Source organism: Agrilus planipennis, unplaced genomic scaffold (genome assembly GCF_000699045.2).
Source record: "Agrilus planipennis isolate EAB-ADULT unplaced genomic scaffold, Apla_2.0 scaffold9, whole genome shotgun sequence".
In the NCBI taxonomy this organism is placed as follows: domain Eukaryota; kingdom Metazoa; phylum Arthropoda; class Insecta; order Coleoptera; family Buprestidae; genus Agrilus; species Agrilus planipennis.
Window position 1 is genome coordinate 1,236,308 of NW_020442467.1, and position 24,861 is coordinate 1,261,168.

The 24,861-nt window shown below is 35.9% G+C and overlaps 1 protein-coding gene across 2 annotated transcripts in view; it reads right to left on the minus strand.

Annotated features, from left to right (window-relative positions):
• Positions 1-24,861, minus strand: part of LOC108737029 (proton-coupled amino acid transporter-like protein pathetic) — a 169,644-nt gene that overhangs the window by 106,496 nt on the left and 38,287 nt on the right. Inside the window, exon 1 of one of the 2 annotated variants that reach the window (XM_018469685.2) lies at positions 8,076-8,347. The exons of the other annotated variant lie outside the window; for it this stretch is intronic. Within the exon in view, the coding sequence (XP_018325187.1) occupies positions 8,076-8,102 (27 nt within the window). The 5' untranslated portion in view covers positions 8,103-8,347. Of the gene's footprint in view, positions 1-8,075; positions 8,348-24,861 lie in introns of those variants that run through there. 2 annotated transcript variants of the gene reach the window in all.

Here is a 24,861-nt window from a genome sequence, read left to right on the forward strand (position 1 = left end):
TGAAATCTAAAATTTCATTGCCTCCCGTCGTTCTTATAACCCAGAGTTGTCTCTGTGTAATTTCTTTGACCCTAAAGTATGATTTATCATATTAAATTGAGACCCAATATAGATATTTTTTCAAACTCATTAATAAAACAGGCAAAACTTGTCATATATTTACAAGGGTATTGCTTGAAAATCAATTTTTTTTCTCATAATTTCGACAGTTAATTTTTAAATATATGATGACACAAATAATGTATTTTTGGACGATGCTAATAATCGGTACCGTACCGGTGGCTAAATAGACATTCACCGGTATCGTATCGGTAGTTATGAAGCTATTCACCGGTACCCAAATTTTATTGATTAGTACTTATCCATAGAACACCTTCTTACATGGTTTATAGAAGTATAAGACTAATGAGGGTATAGTATTCAGGCCTTGAAAATCGTTTACGATAGGATGACCTTAAACGATTTAAGGTGGGATGCCTATAAACGATTTTCAAAACTTCATATTTCCATAGTAGTTTTCCTAGTATAATGAACAGGGCTATTTATGTTAAATCCTAAACTTCCTCTTCTCCTACTGAAAACTGAAAGGGTGTTTACACAACGGATACACCTGAATACCAAATTTGTAGTAAAAAAAAAATCGGTTGTCTGTAAAGTCGGTTTACTGACGATAACTGAACGTGACAACGTCATAAGAAAATACTGATGGAATGGTTTCATTTTTTAAAAGAAAATTTTAATTTTATTTGTTTGATAGATATTTTGTATGGATATAGAGAAGGAGGTAAATGGAAATGTATTATTGTATAGCAGCTGTCCACGCGGACGCATCGCTCACTCNCCAAGGCTCTGTTCTAGGGCCTCTGCTCTTTATTTTGTACTCGTCCGACCTGCATGTGCAAACACGATCACGGCACCAGACCTATGCGGACGACAACAAAATATATGCGAACCCCGAGACGCAGGGCGCCCAGCTTCAGGAGGACCTTGACAACGTGGCACTATGGTCGACCACATGGATGATTCCTCTAAACCCCGACAAATGTACCGTTTTACATCTTGGCAAGAAGAAGATCCCACAGCGAATCTATACCTTGCACGGTCATCCACTTGCTACTACCACCTTGCAAGTGGACCTGGGGATCATCATCAAGGAAGACCTGAAGTGGGACCTCCAAACATCAGCGGTGATCAAAAAGGCAAACTCCCTCCTCTATCGGATACGTCGAGCCTTCCTGGATATCGACGTCGATCTCCTGAGGATGATCCTGACCACCTACGTTCTTCCGTTACTGGAGTACGGCACACCAGTTTGGTCTCCATACCTGGTTGGTGACATCGACGATCTCGAGCGAGTACTCAAACGAGCGTCGAAGATACCGTACGAGCTCAGGAACCTCCCATATGAGGAGAGACTTCGGAGACTAAACCTCCAAAGCCTTGATGAAAGACGAGAGTGTGCAGACCTAGTGGAGACATTCAAAATCTTGGGGGGCTGGTACAACAGCCCGACGGTGGAATCTATTTTCAACCGCGCTCGGACTACAAACCTTCGAGGACACTCCATGAAGCTGAACTTGAGTCGAATCCGTAGGCCGCTTAGGAAACACTTCCTAGCGAACAGGGTTGTTCTGAAATGGAACAAAATCCCTGCAAACATCATCAACTCGGACACGATTCCCAGCTTCAAAACAGCCCTGCAACGACACCTGCTAGGCGGGAGAAATTGAACCCTCGATACCGACGACACCTGCTATCCAACTACAGTCCTTCTCTCTGTACCAAATGACTTTCTTCTTGCTAGTCTAGTTTATATCAATTAACTTCTGTGATATTATTTTTGTAGCTTCACTTATTATTATGATAATGTAACACATGATGTAGATATTACCAGTTTTGTACTGCTGCCTTCTACTAAATAAACATAAACATAAACATGCTATTCATCGGTACGGTACCGGTGACTAAAATGATATTCACCCGTACCGTACCGGTAGCTATGAAGCTATTCACCGGTACCCAAATATTGTTGATAGTGCTTATCCATAGCACACCTTCTTAAATGGTTTATAGAACTATAAGACCAATGAGCGTATTGCATTCAGACCTTGAAAATCGTTTATGGTTGGATGCCCTTAAACGATTTAAGGTGGGATGCCTATAAACAATTTTCGAACTTAAAATTCCCATAGCAGTTTTCCTAGTACATATAATGAACAGGGCTGCTTATGCTAAATCCTAAACTTCCATTTCTCCTACTGAAAATTGAAAAAGGGGTTTACACAACGGATACACCTGAATACCATATTTGTAGTCAAAAATTGGAGGGGGGTGCTTACATACCGTAATATACGATAATACTTATTTAAAATAAATTAAATTTAATTATTTCTACTTCAAAGTCAATGCATCTTACAACACCAATAAAGCATTCTTTCTGAATAGCTTCTTAGTCACTGATGAATAGATACATTTGTTTTCACTACTTTGGCCATTACAAAATGAATATATTTTGTTAAGCTATAATGAATCTCGCGGGTCAGAAAAATTCTCAGGTAGGGCCGCGGATTGTTCACCCCTGATTGAAATAAATAAGTTATGTATTTGAAAGTGTTGAAATTGAAAAACGCAGCTTAATAGAGATCTTATTCCGAATGATACATTTTAAGTCAGTCGTCAGGAAGCCAAAACGGTTGCATTTGGAAACATTATCGAGAAAGCTGGAAATTGCTTTAATCGTTTCGTTTTCACTTCAAAATGAAAATCCTGACTCTTCCCTTTATGGCGAGTTTCGCGTTTGGCGCCATATTGCGTAGAAGGTGTTAAAAATAGGTTTCACGAAAATACATCCTTAACAGTCACGGGTCTGCTAAAAAGCAGATATTATCAATAATATTGAGGGAAAAATTTCCTATCTATAAGAATAGTCCTATATATATTTTCTCTAGGATGAAGTCTTATGGTCGCGAGAACATTGCCTCTTTTAATAACTTTTTTCTTCAATTATTTCGCTTGCGACAAATAAGGATTTCACATCAGCAACTGGTAGAATACTACCTCTGGAGGCAGTAGCGGATTATCCGTAAGGCAAACTAGTCACATGCCTATGGGCGCAAGGTTAGAAAGCGGCGCGAGTGGAATATTTTAAAACTAATCATCATCCTAAGGTAGTCAGTCCTAAGACTGGTTGGACACGCACCTTCACTCTTTCCTATCCTGAGCTAATCTTCCGCCGAGCCTACCGCCAATTTTAACAATCTTTTTCGAATATCTAAATTAATCGGTTGCGAGCATAGAAGTGACTTCTTTTTATTCAAGGCGACTCGACCCTGTGCTTTATATCCCTACTGTTAAGAAGTGTTTGTGGGGCGGCATATTCATGGATGATTAGGAGAAGCAGACTTTTAGTGATGAGCAAAATTGGTTTTGATTTTGTAGTCACAGTTTTGGTTTTGCGAAATGCAAGAACAAAACCAAGATCGAACGAACAAGACCAAGCTTAAAACCAAGACCAAAGAAACAAGACTAAGACTAAACGAAAAATTATTACTTCGAATATGATTCCCGGCAAGGGTGTGACAGCAGCAACAAATATTCCTCATTAATTTGAGGTTTAATTCACTAATACAATTTCTAGATTTCTCGATAAAATTTCCAAATATAAATACCAAACAACTGGCCTATTCAGCTGGCGCTTAGCGCGCCATTCGCAGGATTGCAAAGAAGCAGATAGAATTGATCTGCGTCTCGGCTGCAGAGGATTTTAAGCAGTCCTAGCATGGCCTGAAGTAGAGGAGTTTTAGTCAGTCGGTGACGCGTTGATGAGATCTAACAAGTCGAGATCTCCGTGTGGCAATTTCGACCAAGCACTGACCACCGTGAACTATTTTTGGACTAATTATTATGTCCCCTTGACGAAATAATTTTACAGCCCTAATTTACTGTGTTTTTAACAAACGAATAAAACGGAAAAATATCTGTAACACTAACACGTACAATGAATGTTCATAAAATCAGGACTCGTAAGCTCGAGTGAGTTATGGTATCATAAGTGTTCTCTTTGTCCTTTTCAACCTGTCATTTCGTATAAGGAATCGAAAAAGAAGAAAAATCATTTTGAAAATAATCTGCCTTTCGAAGTAATCCATATGAGATTATTACAGAAATGATTAGAAGGGGTGCTTTTTGTTTATAGTTTCAATGGGACATTTTTCGGTTAGGGGTGCTTTAATATTGAATACTGTTTCTTCGATCTTAAACATAAAGACTCGGTTCTGACGCTTAATTTGGGAATGCTGAATATTCGAATGCCACATTTATTTTGATACAACCACCTTCTCTATTCATTTTTGTAATCATCTCAGACGGCTAATCTCCAAGAAAACATCTACATTAGAGGGATTTTTCTTCTTTGTAAAGTTTAATGATTTGATTTAGGGAGCTGGACCATAGGTTTAACCATAATGGAGGGGTTCTTAAAGAGAAACCAGACTAAGACAAGTCCCTGAATGAGGGCAGCAGCTCTTTCAGTACTCAGGGTGGCAGTGATCACGAGGATCGGTATGACACTCCGATGCACAATACTGCGATGTGGAAGGCAACGGGAAATCATCACATTATGATATCCCAAGAAAAACAAACCGAATTCAAATGATGGTGTCCCCTAGGGTAAAGCACTCCGGACGTAAACTAGTCCCCTATTGGGATGTCCGGGCGGGGACTACCTAGGGGTATGTCATCAATAAGTGCAATAGGAAAAGGTGCAATATTTCATGAGTCAGAGCGTGGAATGTTAGAACATGAAGCAAGTAGGGAAATTCGAGAATTTGGAAGTTGAGATACTGGATATTTCTGGAATAGAGACTTTAACATTTTAATTTCGAATGAGGTGTAAGATTCTTGTTGCTTCTTAATTGCATTTTAATATTGTGTTTCTTGATACATTGGGGCAAAATCTGTTTCTTAGTGTTTCGTTTAATCACACCTTTTAAGTTTCAGTCTCCTCTGATTCGATCCCTAAATTAGTTAATACTTCGAACTCCACCCTTTTAATCTTCGTTAAAATTTATTTTCAAAATTACTAACACCTCTGATCTGTTGTTCAACTATTCCATTTCATTCTTCAGTTGTTATTAATTAAATTTGTTACGTTTTCAGTGTGTTTTTGTTGGTTTAATTTATTTCTGCAAAGTGCATTGTTATCACCACAAAACTAGTAATTGAACTCCAATTGGTAAACGGTTACTGAATATTAAAATGCGAGACCCTGAGGTTGCGCTTATGGTTGTATTGTTGAGATTAACTTAAAGGTCTGATTACACGGTCCGTAGTGCGGCACGTCAGACGCCCGTGCGACGTCCTCAGGGCCGCATGGCGCGAGAAAGCGCGTAATGGTCCGTTCTTTCCAAAATGTCGTCGGTAAATGTTAATGGAAATGCGCTATTCTTTATCAAATCTAATCCGAAAATGTTTAAACAAGCTCAATGGAAATTTTAAATATCTAATTTATAAGATACATACTTGAATATCCATTAATTTTAATAATAAACGCATTTTTACATTAAACGGAGAATATTATTTCAATTCAGTATTATAAGCTGCGTTGTCGTTAGTTCGACATTTTTAAAACGCATTCCTTGAGAAGGAACGTGCTGTTCATCGCTCCACAGGCCGTGTAACAATTGAGGATTACAATGATGCCAGCCGCACAGGCCAAAACAGACGGACCGTGTACAGTGGAATTCATTTATTATGACTCCGCCTATATTGACCAACTGCTTAATACGAAATAATTGCTGTGTTAAGTTTATTTTTCATATTAAATTCTCTGTGGGAAAGTTTGGATATAATGACTCCGTTTAAAATGACATATCGTTTATTATGACGGATTCTAAAGAAATCATATGGCTATAGTAACCCAAATGATTAATAATATCTTCGCTCATTTTTCTGACCTTTCCCACACCTGCTCCTGCATTATTGATTTCTTATGTAAAAAATGACAACATATGTCATGTATATTAATATTATTCATCGTTCTTTTTCTTTTTCTGTTAATAAATATATACAATTTGTAGTTTTTTTCCTATTAAACTAAATAACTAACCAAAATAGAAAGTTGTTTATTTTCTAAGATTATGCTTTGTATGACGTTCGCTTAGTATGACGTGTTTGTCATTTCCCTTCGATATCATTATAAGCGGATTCTACTGTACGCAACAAAAGTAAACTCTCTTGATCGGGTTGAGTTGACAAAACCTGTACGCATTTCTTTTGGAAAACTACATGTCCTTTTCTAATGTAAAACTTTTTGAAGTGAAACGTCTTCACGCACGGTAAGGTAAGTTGGTTTCATGCGAGTTGCTATGTAACGAAATCATGCAAAGGATGCCCCCCCTCTACTTGGCCCCGTAGTCGAGTTCGTAGCGGGGATCGCTTGAGTCGTGAGCGCGCTTCAATGCAACGTTCGTTACAGGCAACTGCGGCATGTATAGTGTAGCCCTAACAAAATGTATGAATGTATTTGTATGGGTTTGTGTATGTGTGCCTACACTCTACAGTCGAAACGACGCCACTGACGCGAATTCCTTAACACCTATCCAGGTATGTTTGTGTGTTTGAAGAAGTTTCACTTCAGTAGCGTGTTGTATAATTACACGTTGTATTTTTTATGGAATACTTAAAGTATCAACGAGGAAACAAACAAGTATATTGAAGTGAAAAGAATTACTCAAAATAAATAATTAAAACTTTGCAAGTATCGTTTTATGTATAACTTCTGTATTTACAATTTGTAGGTATTTAATTCGAGAGTTCGCACACTTTGATTTATTTACTTTACAAATACCTCTTGCAACAGTTTCGAGTAATTTCGTGTTTCCTTGAAGTTCATTTTGATTTTTTTTTTAATTTTGTGATACATTAATTATCTGATACTCATTAGTAAATGACAATTACCGTATTAGAACTCCATCTTATCGTTTAGTATTTATTTATTGAAAAAAAGATTGATAAGGCACCTGACTCTAATAAGAGGTGACTTGAATCGAAAGATTTAAACTATTTAAAAGTATTTTGTGTACAATTATGTATGTTCAGACTAATTTTAAGAGTGTAAATTTAAAAAGTTCTAATTTTGTATCAAAAAGCAATGAGTAACTTGTTTAAGTTATTCTAATGCATATCTACGGTTACTTAATTTCGTATACATAAATAATTTTTCTGTTTTTTCCTCTTTTAGAGAGAATCTGCTTTATGATAGACAATTTTTATGAGGGATCATAAAAGGACTTAATTGCAGGAATTTTTTTAAATTTTGAGGTAACTAGTCAGTGATTGGAGTGTTTAATTAAGAGAGTGTTTCCCGGAAATGACGTATTGTTTTGTTTACTTAAGAAAGTGAGTAGTAATATTGTTAAGATTATAATTTTGCTTAACAATGTAAGTACTTAAATTATGTACTCCCATGCTATTTAAGTTAGTTTACGTAACAGGAATCGAAGTTTTAAAGTTAAATATTGTTTTTATCATGTAGAAAATTATTACCATATAAATAAAATAAATACAATAAACTTTTTTACTCTGTATGGCTGGTTTGATATTGTTAACTTAACAACAAATGACTATTAAATTACAATAAACAACACAATAGGTAGTACAAAGGTTACAAAAGATTTTTAAGTCATCAAAAATGCCATTTCTCTCTGCTTTATAAATATAGGTAATACAAATTTTCCACTTTCCTATTTTATTTATTGTTGTCATTAATACTAGTTTGTTAGAATCTACAGAATATTACTGTTTAATAACTAATAATTGTGATCATTACGGTTAATTAAAACGTTAAAAATACTTTTCAAGTAAATTTGCATAAATTAAAACTTTCCAAATGCAATAGAACAAAAATACATAGCGTTTACAAGAACAAGTATCAAACCAAACACAAATCCTAACATTCAATACGACATAAAAAGCCGGCTTTGAAGAAAGTAAATAATTCGGTATCAACTTTTTTAACCTTTGTTAGTGGGAAAAAAGTACCTAGGTGTCAAAAAAATAAAAATAAAAAACCCTACCTTGGAATACAAAACTTGCATCTCCATCTTTAGGCGAACAGTCAAACAGGTCGATAATTAATATTTTTAGATGATTTCCTACTAATCCGGAAATTGGTCGAGCGATAGCAAATAATAATATCTTTCACGACTAAAAACATTACTTGAATAACTGACACCGTGTCCAAACACTACATGTATATATTGTACTTGTCGATCGAAGTTTTAAGTATTCGCTCGTAGCATCGCACTGATAAAAACTTACGTTAGTAAAATGTGCAACATGTAACAAGCGCGGGCTCATCGCTTTTGGTCGTTCGAAATAGAATTTTGACATAGCGCCAAATTTTAGATGCCGCCGACTAGGCATGAGCACAACGTTTGGAAATCTATTTTAAAAATAATATTTTATTTACATATGTATCTGTGTATGTAGGTTCCAGTACCTATTTAATTACGTCACTGATTATCGAGTATTGCGTTTATTACGAACCTACCTACTAGATAATAAATAGCTATTTATAACACAAAATATTATGTTACTTAAACACAATAGATCGTCGTCGGTAGGCAACAATGAAGGGGATTATGTGCGTTTTAAACAAATTGTGGTTTATTCCGTGGACAAGACCTTGCAGTTATTTTACTGCCCGTGATATCATTCGTTCTACGTTGATTAAAATAAATACAGGATGTCGGTAATTAAATTTGCCTGATGAGAAAATTTTAAGTTGTCGCGTAAATCACGGCAACGCAAAACTTTTATGCCAAAATTCTCGATTTAATAAGTAAGACGGAAAGTACAGTGTAATGCAAAAGTTTTGAGGGAAAGGGATATTTTTAATAAAAAGTAAAGCGGAGGGTATATTTCCGTACACTTCGCCCCAAGCGCGAATTTCTACTTAACATTAAAAATGAATTGTGAAATTTGACAGATTGCCTGTATGCGATAATTTTTTTATTTCAAATGTTCCGCTGCAGGATTTTTCAGAAATTCGAATTCAGAGTGGAATTTCTGCCACCCGGATACATTATAAAAACGCCCATTTGACTGGGAAGTTAATAAATTTCAACCGTTGCTCTATCGATGGTCTCCACGTGGGCAAAACTCGAGTCGCATGTGTGTAAGTGTAAGTAATTTTCCGCTGTTTTCTGTGTGATACAAGATATGTATCATCATTATCATAAGGTCGTCAGTGTTAAGACTGGTTGGACACGCACCTCCACTCTTTTCTATCCAGAGCATATATTCACATTTCCCCAAAACTAGAACATCCCACACTTTAACTATTTGCGAATTTTAATCTAATCTAGGTCTACCTTTAGTTCTCTTAACACTTGTTTCTGCCTGTAACATGTTTGTGACTAGCCTTTCATGTCATACCAACCTATCTTGTCTTTAATTCCATGGAGTTCTCTTCACCTATTCCTTCTAATGCCTCCTCATTTCTATCCTTCTCTATCCACGATATCCTCATCATTCGGCTACAATACCACATTTCGAATGCCTCTACATTTTCTTTTCTGCCGCGCCCACAGTCCATTATTCGCACCCGTACAGTGCCGCGCTCCAAACATACATCTTTAACAATCTTTTTGCAATTTCTAAATTAACCGTTCGCGAGCATAGTAGAGTCTTCTTCTTTTATTGAAGGCGATTCGATCCTGCGCTATTCTCTGCTTTATATCCCTACTACTCCTTCCGTCCTGACTTATCTGGCTTCCTAAATACCGAAAATCAGGCACTTCTTCTAATTTTTCGCTTCCTATCTTTATATTCGCTCTTTCCCTACGTTTTCTTCCCTGTTTCTTTACAACATATGTAAATTATAACAAAATAATTAATTTCAATTCAAAATGTGTTAATTCACTTAGGAACAAACGTAAAGTGAAACATTTACATTTGCAGTGATCTCACATAAATTACTTGATTTACATACATAATTCAGAATAGCAAAATAATTTTGAGAATCAGTAGTAATAAAGAATTGTAAAAATTTCGGTTCTTCAGATAGATTTTATACCATCTCTTGTCCGAACTTCAACATTTTTATTATCACTAGGTACATTTCCATTCTTTTCCATACGTTTGCAATGTTTTAAAGTTACAAATAACTCAGGTTTGTGCATCATTTTGCCGATGATATTTGTGAGATGTAATATTATCTAGTTCTAAATGTACATAGAATATGAAAAGAGTCTTGTTTATAATATAATAGGCGAAACCTACAGTCCAGCAGACTATTCCCTGTGTAATGTTGTGGTATGGGAGCTTGGACTGCTTTCGACCCTACCTTGAAGTGAACCGTTGGTGTTCGATCATTTCACCTTCAGCTTTTGCTATATTGAGACTGTGAAATAATGCAATGTTTATGGTTAGATACAAAACAGTGGCTTTTCATAGGTTTGTATCAACACAAAAATCTTGGTATTTTTTTGAACCAAGACAGTAATGGCATTACATGGTACAAATTATTAAAAACTGGTACAAATTCCAAAAAATTACTGTGTGGCGGACCTGATTCTATCCAATACCGAAGAAAATATTTTTACGGTCTCCTTATTTGCGCCGCCCGGGTTTTTTTGACCTCCTCTGTACCCCCCACTGAAACTTATTACATATAATTTTGTTTCCCCAACTTCTTTAGTACTTTTTCATCAAAATCAATAGTGGAGAGCAGAGCACAATGGTTATATTTTGAAATAAATTTGGATAACTGCTAATACTGTCTAATTTCTGTCTCATAGTAGACTTAGATGTGTGTACAATGTCATGTTGCAAAAACTCACTCAGGATCAGAAATTATGACATAAATTACTGCAATTTTAATCTGCCTTCAAAATAAATATTACAGTTGCTACTTACACTCAGATTAAAGGAAAAATATTTCTTCTGATTGCAAACGAAACAAAAACGTAAGTAATTCTCCGTCAGTGAAATGTAATCCACCATTTTTTTATTTCTTATTAGTATTTAAGCCTCCTGTAAGGAATGTTTACAGAGGCGTAGGTAAACGTCGGCGGCGTCGGCCTTGTGCCTTAGGGGGCCTCGCAAAATTTATAGGATTTCCAAACCTCGGAAATTTCTCCACGTGTATGTCGATAGACAGAAGGAGATACGCACAATCTCATAACGACAAAATCTCAATTATCCGATAACCCCATACTCTAGAATTTATTTTAAAAGATACGAAACTGGTGACAGCGTAAATAGAACATATACTCAAATGCTTCAGTCTGTATGTTCTCTCAGCGTCATCGACGCAAGAACTCCAATTTGTGAGGGGGTACCCTCGAATCCCACGTGAGTATATGTAAATATGTATAGGTACAAATATGTATAGGTACATATATCTGAGAAATTTTGATTTATTTACATATCAGTTGCATTGGGAGACTTACGATGGACAGGTAATATATCAGGACATTACAACGGAGTTAGGGCTATTATCAAGAAAAAAAAACTCAACCTCTAGCTGATTACATTCATTGTACTGCTCATACATCCAACTCAGCAGCATAGATCGTTGTTATCTCTTTGCAGTCCTTTAGTTTCATCCGCTTTTACTACTATCAACGAACTTGGATGTTCAGTATTTCGAAGTGGCAAATTTAAAACTATTTTGTTTAGATTATTTTCGAGGAGGGGAAATGTTCAAAAGACACCTCCAGAAGGGAGGTGATTTTTACCGACTAAAACCCCTCCTCTAGTGCGAAGATCAACCCGAAGGTTGTACCTCCCCCGGAAAGAAATGGAAAGTTTGGGAGTGGGAACAGCATTTAGTTGGGAGAGGGATTGAGTGTGGGGAGGAGACGGGAGTATTTAGGGGAGAAATCGTCGAAATAGGTGGTCCACCTCTGAAGTGATGGGTAGACACTCGCGCTAAAAAGCAAGGAAAGACATGGTATTATCTTCTGACCTTAAGTCTTCAAATTATTCGTCCATTATACCCTACCCTCACATGGTGGTTATGCAGAGTAGGACCTGTTCGTGCTAGTTTGAGTCAATTTCAAGTTTTCCTTGATTCATTGACAGCAAAACCTAAACAGTTACAAACAATAGTTATTTTTTCTCATTTACTGGATAGTAATTCGTTCATTTAGGTTAAAAGGGTTTTTGCTTGGTTATGGTAGCCATTATGTGGCAGGGGGTGTCCAGGCATCATGAAACCTTCTGTTGTTGTGCCCATGACCAGGATTGGCAAAAAAACGTAATGAGTTATTTAGTGTTATTTATTACCCTATCGAGTCGTTTTGTAGACTTCAATTTATTAGCACTTTTCCTAACATAAATATAGAAAGGGCTTCGCAACGCGGATTTCGTTGACGTTCACGTTCTATTTATCTACGATGCTGAATGTTTCCCACAAGTTTACAATTCTATTTACTTACCAATATACAGAGGCGTTATTAAGCGTTTAGAGTTAGGGGACATCGCAAAAATATCACCATTTCTGATCACATTGAAACAGCGACGAGATTCTGTAGCTAGGCCAGAAACTTATTTAAAAAAAATGTATGGAATTTCAAGACTCCTTAAGTTCTGCTTATCGTAACGTTTTGTAAGGTCCAATTTATTAGTATTCTTCCTAATATTACACAACCGAGACAACCAACCTCCATAATATAACCAGCATATTAATTATTATTAAAAATAGTTATTTCACCGTTGTTGCATCATCGTTATAAGTTATAAATTCCCTATATATTTGGTACTTGTCCAGTCTTATTGGCTGTAAGGTTGGTGCTTTATTCCTGCATTTACTTTACGTATTTACTTTCTTAACCGTCGTGTTATCTGCGTTTAGCGAATCCGATACCGTTGAGTACAGAAATATATACATCATGTCCGCTGTTTGAATCCACTACTTGATCTGGCATCTTCTAGGATCCGCTCGGCTAACACCGAAAAATGGCGCTCTGTACCAAAGTGAATAGAAGAGAGAAAAAGAAAAATCAAAAATAACGGTAAGACTGGTTGGACACGCACCTCCGCCCTTTCCTATCCTGAGCTAACCATTTCGCTTAACGCATTTCCATAAAACTGGAACATCCCACATCTTCAACTATTTGGAATAGTAATCTAATCTTGGTCTACCTTTACCCCTCCTAACTCCCGTTTCTGTCTCTAATATGTTTCTGACTTGACCTTTATGCCTGAAGAGGTGTCCTCTCAACCTATCTCGCCTATTTCTTATTGAGAGGCTTCTGTTCTCCTATTCTTTCTAACACCTATTCATTTCTAACCTTCTCTATCTACGGTATCCTCATCATCCGCCTATAACACCACATTTCGAACGCTTCTAACCTTTTCTTTTCCGCAGCACCCATCGTCCATGTTTTGCACCCGTACAGCGTCACACTCCCAACATACACTTTTAACAATGTTTTTCGAATTTCTAAATTAATCGTTCGCCAGCATAGAAGTAACTTCTTTTTATTTAAGGCAACTCAACCATCGCTATCCTCTGCTTTATATCCCCACTAATCCTTCCATCCTGACTTATATGCCTTCCTAGATACCTAAAATCAGCCACTTCTTCTAATTTTTCGTCTTCACCTTTATATTCGCTCTTTCTTTAGTTTTTCTTCCGTTGCATACCAGTATTTTTGCTTTACTTTGATTTATTTTCATACAGTACTGTTTTGTAAATACAGTAGTAATAATTATAAATTTATCTCATTCGATTTGGTTAACGTATTGTTAGTGACATTAACCTTTCTTCATTTCTAAACTTTCGTATATTGATTTAATATATTAATTCTTAGTATGTTATGTAGTAATTTAATGGTATCTTCAGATAAAATGATTGAGTAGCAAGCAATGTCAAAGATTGTGGAATTTTTTTCCTTAAATGTGTTCCTTAAGTCTAGTTTTAATGATTCTCCTGATCGACCTATGTATAATCGTTAAATACTAGGTGAGGTTTGAGAAGGTAAGAAGTGCTCAAGAAGTAGATTGATTACGGATTAAAAAGCGCACTTTTTGGAAAGTTTTTATGCTCTCACTATTGGATTAACACAATTTGCAGACGAGACGAATGGCTTTAAATAAATTTTTTATCGTAATATCAGAGATACCTGGAGTTGTATGCATAGGGTATGTCACACAGTTCTTCAACAATTAGGGTTCCGAACCTCAATTTTCTTCTACGTCAGAGCAAACTTGTTACTATAAACAAAAACTGTTACTATAATTCTCTTTGACTATTATTGTTTAACACCTTATGCTCGTAGTCCATTAAATGACAATTATTGGCGCTTGTTTTTAAAACTTCTAACATTATGGTGTATTCTCAATCTAATTGTAAGTAATTTGTTATGCTTTTCTTCTTGTACGTATAATGTTTTTTAAAAATAAATTCATTGCCGCGTTTCATCGAAGTCCATCGATTGTTTGATTCAATGATTAGTATTTAACGATAATCGTGGCTGCAATTGTGTTTGTATTTATTTTCACGGTCATAATCATTAACACCAATAAGATGTTGTATGTATGTACTGTATGTGTAATTATAACAATGCAATATGGAAACGTTTTACATGTGTAGAAAGAATGATTTTAAATCAAGGATAATTGTAAAAGCCTTTGGAAATTTACACATATGTAAGGGTTTTATTATTTCTATATGTGTGTAAATAAATAGTCGTTCGAAAACTAAACGAACATATGTATATATAGTGGTCGGTATGTATATTTCTACGTTAATTTTACGGACTTAGTTGGGATAGATTTTACCTAATTTGCCCATGTGTTTATACTTTATGCGGGGTGATCGGTCAAGGGGGATCGACCCTCTTCGAGATGAAGAAACAAACAGGACCTGTTAATGTTACATATGCGTGAAACGTATTAAAGTGCACTTGTGCTACTCTGTGTTCTCCAATAATTGTGCATATTTTAAGGACGTTATAATATTAGTGATTGTTACCTGTGTTACCTGCAAATCAGGGTGAGTTATTCACTGAGTACTTCAAGCATGCTTAGTAATTATTTTACTGATTGTTTTAAATGAAGATGCTGTTGATGATTTATGTTGATATTGAAAGTAACTCATGAGATAATTAGGGACGCTACCTAGACTGTTAAGCTGCGGTGACACAGTCGTTATTTGGGGGCTGAGGTTTGAAAGCGCTGCGGTGCAATGGGGACTGTGGGCTGCGGTTGTACAGTTATCTAACCCATTAATGACCTCAGTCCAGTTTTGGACAGAAAAGTCTGTCTTGCAGAGGTAGTGCGGGAAGAGGGTGTTTGCCCTTTCCCAAGATCAGGTTGATACAGCATCAATAAGTGTCAAGTAGTTGATTACAGTAATTTGGCTGCGGTCAATGTATTTATCTTTAGTTGATTATATTGCAACATGGCCTTGTACAGTAAGATGCACGATAAATGCTAAGGAAAGGTATGCTTGAGTGCTCACACATGTTTTTCTATATTTGATAAAGGTGCCGTAAGGTGATATTGGCAGTGATATAGCTGGGGATCATCTCTGTGATCGTGTTGGCTTTTGTTTAAGTAAGTGATCGTTTGTTTTATTTGTTGTGTATCTGTTGATTAAGAGATTAGGATGTCTTAAAGCAACGCTTAACCATCTTCCTGACGATACTTTATATCTCAATATTGTCCACGCCCCTGTGATGCTACGTTCTTGATTTACGTAGTTTAAGATATCTATTTGATATTCTGTTCAGAATGCTCTTCGAGAGTATATGTTACTTAAGGCCGCTTACACATATCACCACCCTGTACATACCGTCACATCTTAGATAATAAATATTCCAAATTTTTATGCGGCATATATTGCCAAAACTGAAAATATATAAATAGAATTAGCCAAAATGGACCATCAATAAAATACGTAACTCAAAATTTCACCTTTATGGACCCTCTCTCCCGCTTCATCACTCTAAGTCACACTTTCAGACTCTAACAAATATTACGTCACAAAAGCTAGCCCACCCGTCTATAAACGATTTCTTGTGATTAAATAAACATACAGGTAAACATAATCTGAAACATTCATTTTTGACTTTCCATATATTTATTTACAGGGTTCCAAGTACTTAATTGAGAATGATTTTTTATTGTATTGAAAAATTTTAAGAACTGACAAGTTAAAAAAAAAATTAAATAAAACTGATGAGCTGCGTACGTCACATTTCCTTAGACTTTCCCCCTTATCACATTTCGTCACACTAAGCAATATCCCTTCCTCTCCCTTATTTATGAGTGTATTTTATGAATAGTCACAATGCGCGCCCATTATTTTGTTCTTTATCAAACACACGCGAATAAAAGCAGCAACAGTTATTAACGTTGCCAAGTTCTTCTATAAACATCTGGCTGCATAGCCATAGAATTTTCTGAAACGTTTTAGAATAGTCTAGAATATTATGAAACATCCTCGAACGTTCTTATTAATAAAGTAATACATACAAACATTGATTCTAAAGCTACAACTTACTCAAAGATATTTTTGTGGAAGAAGTATCAGCTGATAGAATTATATGACTTTTTCCTTTTTCGGACTACCTAATGCCTGTAAGCAAGTGTAAACATTCACAGAATTTGTATATTGGTGTAACTAATAAGAGTCGCAGAATCGTCTTGGTCTTGTTGGTGTACATTAACAGTCACCGGTATATACGAAGTATCACGAATGTTGAATTTCCACAGGTTACGTATGTTCGATTTTCGATTTTCTTTTGTGGCGTTATGTTGGTACTCATGCTACTCAATTATATCGACAAGTTCGGCCATGTTGAATATTCGGTTAATTTTTGACAGCTGCTTCGCTTGCACGTGCTTTGGCTCGTCTTCAATTTTTGCCTATTCCAGAAAATGGATCAAAGAATCTGTATTAAATTTTGTGTGAAAAACAAAGTGCGCGGACGCATTCCGAATGTTGATTGTGGCGTATGATGACGCTACCTTCGACCAAACCAACGTTTGTCGGTGATACAAAATGTTCTCAAAGGGCCGAAGAAAATGGAACGACAAAGAGCGTGCCGGACGCCCGAGCACGTCAATAACAGACGAAAACATTGATGAAGTGAAGAAAATACGATTGGCCAATCGTCAAATCACCATCAGAAAAGTTACTGAGTACCTAAACATATCAATTGTTTCCTGCTATTCGATTTACCGATGATTTGGGCATGAGACGGGTGGCCGCTAAATTCATACCAAAATTACTGCCGCACGAGCCAAGACCGCAAAAAGCGCGCCCGAGTTAAGTCGAATGTGAAGGTTTTCCTTACAGTTTTCTTCTATTGCCAGGGCGTGGTGCATCATGAGTTCTTGCTATAAGGAATATTACCTGCAATGCAATCCACCAGTAACGCCCGGATTTGTGGAAGAATAAAAATTGACTTTTACACCAAGATAACGCCCCTGCTCACACATCGTTGTTTGAGCGCGAATTTTTGGTCTAAAACAACACACTAATAATGCCGCAGCCACCGTATTCCCCATATCTGGTCCCCTGTGACTTTTCTTGTTCCCGAAACTGAAGAGGCCCATGGAAAGACGACGCTACGCTACGACTGAGGAGATAAAGACGGCATCGAAGGAGGAGATGACCAAGATCACAAAAAATTATGTTCTGAAGTGCTTCGGGGATTGAAAAAAACGTTGACATAAGTGTATAATATCTGGTGGGGATTACTTTGAAGGAGATAAAATAGATATTCATGTATAAATAAATAATTTTTGAAAAAACACAAAATTCACGATACCTTGTATAAGTCTGATTCAGTAAAATTAATTTAACAATTTCGTACTTACACCTACGAAATTGGTGATGCAACACGCACATAGATTAACATTCACTAGTGGCAAGTTCATTGTCGATCATAAGGATTACATGCGGCATCATCATTTGAAAAATATATTGGCCCGACTATTCCAAATACAGAATTTTTACATTTATGTTATATGACATAATAAAGTAGGTAATTTTTGTTAATAATTAAAAATGTTTCGAAAAAATGGTTTCTGGAGAATTAGGGAAAATAATAATTCACTTGCATTCGAAAAGAAGATCAGCTCAGAAAGTCGTTGATAAAGTTAATCTGCTATTCCTACAATGCTTTCTTTTTATGAAAAATTTAGTTTGATATGTTAATAAGCAACTTCATGTTATTGTAAAATTATTGGGCGTTGGTAGAAGCCAGTTATGGACCTTAATGTGCGATCAAGTTGCAACTCTATATTTCTGATTAATTTTTATTCCAATAGTCAGTGATATTATAAATCATTAATGACCATATAAATGTACATATGTACGTTACTGATTACTTAGAAGATACTAATAAACGATTTTTATCAATTTATAATTTTATTTATCGTAACAATTTGATGATGATGATAAGAATTTGTAACTTTATTTTACATCTGCCAATTATCAATTATGACTATAATTGAACTCATAATGATGAATAACTAAGTCATCATGGTGTATGATAACATTCACTGGTGTAAGACCGAAACCGTTAGGAAAAGAATAAATAACTGGTATGGAGTTGATGGTTGTTAGCATACACCAAGTTACCTTGAAAGATACGTAACGTTGTAAATATTCATAACAATATACATACTGCACCAAATGGACACATATCTTCTGTAGGTTTGTGTAGGAGTATAGGTAAGGTATATGTGTGTGTAGACATTCTCAGTATCGCTTTTTAAAGACATATGTATTAAGTAGTCGCTTTCTATGTTTAATAAAGGTTGATAAATAAAAGATAACTTTCATTGATTGAAAGGATTTACAAGGAAAGTGGTGTAGGTCAGTATGTAATATACATAATACGTGTAACGTGGTAACATGTACGTATAGGTAATGTAATATGCATACAAGGATATAAAAAAACTGCTAATCATGTTTCATTGAATAATTCAATAAATATGATAAATATTGCAGCTTGAATAACAGATTCTTTAGCGTCTCTTCTTTTACAATTTTCGATTTATATTACAGGTATTTTAAGATAATAGTATAACGTTACATTTATAGCCTCATTACTTTAATAAACAAATATTATTCTTTACTCTTTATCTTAATTTTTTTACAGACAAGGACAGTGTGATATTCAAATGGTGCAATGACTAGTTGTTTTTAACCTTAACACCTAATGTTAATATTACACTACTGTCTTAAAAAAAAGACAACGGTCGATAATAATTTTTAAAAATGAAAAGTTATAAAATAAGAAAACCACTAAGGCTTTCACGGCCGGTGTTCGGGGACACTGAAGGAGCTTTCACGCAGATTGCTTCCAATCCTGATCGGCCTATCCTTCAACTACCTGAGCAGTGATCGAGATGCTAACCAAAGCACTTCCAAAACGGCCTTTAACGAGGTTATTGTTAATGACGACCTCGTGCAATATAGAGGGACTACCTACAAATTAGTCTATTCTACTATGGGATATGTGTAAATAAAACAAATGAGGTAGGTACCTATACTGCTCCTACTCATAGACGGTCAACTAGTAGCAGACATAGAAGGTAAACAACTAACATCAGAAAGGCCATACGATAAGTATGGAAGTATAATATTTATAGGAGATGACATACGCCCTGGTGCTAGGACACGAGAAAGCAATATAGAGATCCTATCAGTAAAATTTTAAACACACACAGTAACCTCCGTATACAGGCTGCTTAATACTAACCTGAACTTCCACGAATCCAGCAACTAAAACTACTCTAACACCAAAATTTTGATGGGAGACTTTAACAGCTATACCACAGCATGGAACTATAATGCAACTGACGATGATGGTGAAAACTTGGAAATGTGAACTGACCGCGCTAACTTGAGAGTAATACATGAGCAGAAACTGTTCTCTTCTTTCAATAGTAGCAGATGGAAACGAGGGTTCACCAGGGACAATATTTTTGTTAGTGAAAAAGTAGCCAGCCAATCTGCAAAATCAATCGAAGACTCAATCCTGAGAACACAACAAAGAGCGACTCAACTTCAGTCGGGGCAAATGGAGTTCATTCACGGAATCATATATAAAATTAAGAGGTATTAGAAAGAATAGGAGAGGAGAGAGTCCTCCTATGGAAGTCAATAAGAAATAAGCGATATAGGTTGTTAGGACACTTTCGCAGGCATGGAAGTCTAGTCAGAAACATATATTAGAGGCAGAAACGGGTGTTAGGAGGGGTAGAGGTAGACCTATATTAGATTATTGTTCGCAAATAGTTAAGGATGTCGGTTGTTCTAGTTTTAGGGAAATGCGAAGTTTAGCTCAGGATGGGAAAGAGTGGAGGTGCGTTTCCAACCAGTCCTAGGACTTACGACCTTATGATGATAATGACAATCATACATGGGTTTTACCGATTTGATGCATGAAATATCCAGGATACACATGCCAAAAGGGTGCTGCACGCAATACATCTCTAAACTGGCTAAAAAACTTAACTAAATAGAATACCAAAAACACTCACTTGAATTCATGAGTTCATGAACAACTGCGTACCCATGTAGATTCCCAATATAATGATACTATAAAGCGTATGTTATGCTACGCAAACAAAGTCTTAATAAAGGACAGAAATGTTTCCAAATCGGCAAAAAAAGCTGTGTACAGGTTTTAAACCTAACCCTTTATTGGAGACAGGCTGGAGAGAAGTCAAATAACTGCTTTATTAGACTGCGCAAAGGAAAACTTTTGAGGAAGTAGAGGAATTGCTTATAAATCCCTTGAGTAAGCTATCAACTGACTAAGAATATAATAATCTTAGTCCCAAAATTGGGCGTTCCATTTAAAAAGCAAACAGGTCAAACGGAAATGGAAACCCAGCTGGCAAGGCCAAGAATTGGAATATTGCAATACCCCGAAATATCTTGGCGAAAATTAGACAAAATTTTATCATACAAACAACACTGTCAGGACATCAAGAAGAAAGCATTAGCTTGGAAAAATGTATTGAGAAAGTTGGCGGGGTTGACTTCGGATTCTCAGTCACATGTTCTTCGCACGACAGGTCTTGCGCTCAGTTTCGTCTCAGTAGAATATGCCGTGCCCATTTGGAGAAACTCAATCTACGTAAAACAAGTGGATGTAGCGATCAGTGCGATCGTGCTAATCATTTCGGGTTGTCTGAGACTAATCTTCGTCTACAATATCTACCTCATAATTCGAATAGCACCACTAGAAATCAAAAGGAACGTAGCAACCGAGGTTGAAAAGAAAAAACAGCCAGTAGACTCCCGACATCTTATCCACTAATATACGCCACGGCCTGCAGGGTTCAAGTATCATATAGAAGCTTTAAGAATACAATTTCTCTTATGAATCGACGATTTAATATCTGAAAAGAGAAAATTCCAAACCAGAATGTCTAACTACGACAGGGGCGATCTGATAACCCGTTGCACATATTTGTGAAAATTTTAAATTTTATTAGTTTAGATAATAGAAAATTCTTGTAAAAGAAAAACAATGCCGCATTAGCACATAATATGAAACCTTTTTAGTGGAAACGCGTTTCGAGACAGCGAAAATCCTGTCGCCAAATATTGGGAAACCTGGGAATTTGGTGCAGTCGAAAAGTTTACCTTCCTCAAGCACCTTTAGGGTCTCCTCTATTTTCAGAAAGGATTAGAGTGCTGTCAGAATGTTCCCGATATTATTACATGACAACTAAGTATGATATGGATTCTTGTTCTTGAAAGGCGGATATATGAGGTTGTCGAAGTCTGCAGTATCGTTAACGAAGAAAAGAATATGTTTTCACAGGTTTTTAAGACGATTCGTGATACCTATGTATGCAGACTTGTCTACAACTGCAAGGGGTACGATATATTCCTAGTTTAAGCCCCCAATTGTAATAACTTGTAAGGGGATGGGGAGGCGAAATCCCTCTGATTTTCTACGCCATTTTCAATGAAATATTGATCTTTTGGCTTCTTTACTCTCTTACTTTTGTTTCATTCCAATTCACTTGTCTTAGCGGTTCCTAAATATTGTTCCGTAGATTCAGGTGCACCGTGCAAAAGTCCCAGAAGTTTCGGGAGAGCAAATACTGTGGTGTCACGTGAATCATAAAATTCAAATTATTGGCAATTTACTTCTTTATTGTTGAGATAGAGTTTCGTTAAGAAAATGTGGATGAATTAGAGTTTCATAACCAAAAACACTAGCGCAGTTATTTTAAGGCAAAGAAGTTAAAGTTCAGAAAAATATTAAAGGCAGAAACAGCAGTTAAGAGGAGTAGAGGTAGATCTAGATTAGATTATTGTTCTCAAATAGTTAAGAATGTGGGATGTTCTAGTTTTAGGGAAATGCGAAAATTAGCGTAGGTTAGTGAAGAATGGAGGTGCATATGCAATCAGTCTTAGGACTAACGACCTTATGATGATTGATATCGTAGATAGTATTACCACGAAATTTATTCCCCGAATTAGGTACCAACAACAACCAACTTGCCGTACGACCGGTTTTCTCCACCCTAATGAGCCCCGATTACCTGAGTAACCCCTTGCTACAACCGAAAGTCTACTTAACTATGTACTTTTCTCTACTACTTTAATTATTTTTTTTTAAATCTTCAATTTTACAAATGCCTTCTTCCTTCTCTTCTTCGGTTGTAGTTCCTATCTTATATTAATTTCTCCTTCTGTAGTATAGTTATTTTAGTGTCTATCATTCTTTTTTTTGCACTCATTATTTTCTCTTTTTATTAATTTTTATCGTAGATTCACGCTTCTTTTTTTCAACCCTACATTTTCATGCATGTCTTGTCGTTATTCACTGTCAGTTTTTTTATTCTTTCTCGCGAACCTAACTTTAAAAACGAATTCGTTTTTATCGTTTGTTTTCGCCCTTCCCTTATCACCCCACTTTCCACCCCTCTTTTTTCCAACCCTTGCTTGGTGCTGGAGTGCTGTATAAATAGCCGTGCATTCCTCACTACCAACAAGGCTCCCATATTCCACCGACCCGCGGCAAGGAAGAAGGAGTCAGTCGCCAACCAACCAACCCCAAACTTTATATTTGTGTTTGTGCCAAGTGCTATCTACTCGATTGTGTCCGCAGTAGTGACTTTGTATATATGTATGTATATTCACCTACATCAACTTCAACTTNTGCTGAGGCAGTAATATTCCACAGATAATCTTTCACTCTCTTCTGTCTTCATTTCGTCCGTCTCATCTTTCTCACCCGAACCACCACCCACCCATTCCCACGATTCCTGAAAGCAGGCTGAAGAGGGCCTTCCGCCCTACCTTCCAGCATTAGAGTGACTGGTGGGAATGAAACACCCAAAAGTTTTTTTTCTTTTTTCACTACCAACAAGACTCCCATATTCCACCGACCCACGGCAAGGGAGAAGGAGTCAGTCGCCAACCAACCAACCAACCAACCCCAAGACTTCTACGTTTTTGTTTGTGCCAAGTGTTATCAACTCGATCGTTTCCCCAGTAGTGACTTTGTATATATATGTATGTATATTAACCTACATCAATTTCACCTTGTTTTTTTTTCCTCTATTTTTAATTATATGTTTTGTCTATAAATTGCTATTGTTTGTATATATATTTTCTGTCTTCTTTGCTATTGTGTCGTATGTATATTTTCTGTCTTTTTTTGCTATAGTTGGTGTATATATTTTTTATCATTAGTATTTAACATATTGTGTGTAAATAAAACTATTAGAGTGTATCATGATGATGATGACATTTCCTTTTGTCGTCTCCTCAATTTCATAAAGTAGAAAGGTATGCTATTTTTAACATAAAATGAATAAAACATCAATATTAGTAATACGACGGGATTAGGAGAGTTAATATCAGGCACTAGACAGATGGAATTTCAACTATAATTTAATCGCTAATTTTTTAATAATTTTATAATGTAACAGAAGAACTCATCTTTATGTCTTCAGTAGCAAAAACATACGACTTTTATATAAAGTTACGATAGCCTTTAGACTCCTTTAATTTGGTCTCGCCACAAAATCCATTTTTGACTGACGCCTCCTCCCTACAAACTACATACCTACTAAATTTCAATTTCTTATGTAGTTTTTGAGATTTCAAACTTAGTCAGTGAGTAAATGAGTGACCATTCGCTTTTATATATTTAGACTTCGCAATAGTTTCGTTACTTTTGTTTGTAGTATTATAAAAAAATCACAAAAGTTTGACGATGAGAAACTAGAGAGACTATTAACAGAAGATCCTACTCAGACTGAAGCTGAGCTTGCACTACAACTCAACAATGCGTTTCACATCGTCTACATCAACTTGGTAAAGTTAAAAACAAGATAATTTTTAGTATTAGTAAGGATTGCAATAATTTCAAAGTTTCTTGAAAGGTTGGTTGCCTAACTTTAGTAATCGTGAATGAAATTTACTATTAGGTATATCTAACATTGATAAACTCTAAAGTTACCATGCCTGCTTCCGTGGAATTTTGTCACCTACATAATCTAATTTTTCGTTTTGTTCAGGAGCAATTTCTTTTCCTCGATTGAGTATATTAATTAGACCGATAATGAAAAAAACATCATTGTAAAACGTTTTGCAAAACGTTTCCGCTCCATTTTATATTTCAACGGTGTAACTTCTAAAATGTTACGGTTTCTGCAAGAAACGGATTAGTTGAGAAACTATGTCAAAAATACTGATGACGAAAACGTACCGACCTATTGGAACAGTATTAATTAAGAGCACCTTCGACGGTATTACAATAACTTATAGATAGAAATTTTTAAGTGAGAAATTCAATAAAGAAAGTATGAAAAATTACTTTATTCGAATCAGAATTTTGCACTAAATAGTTT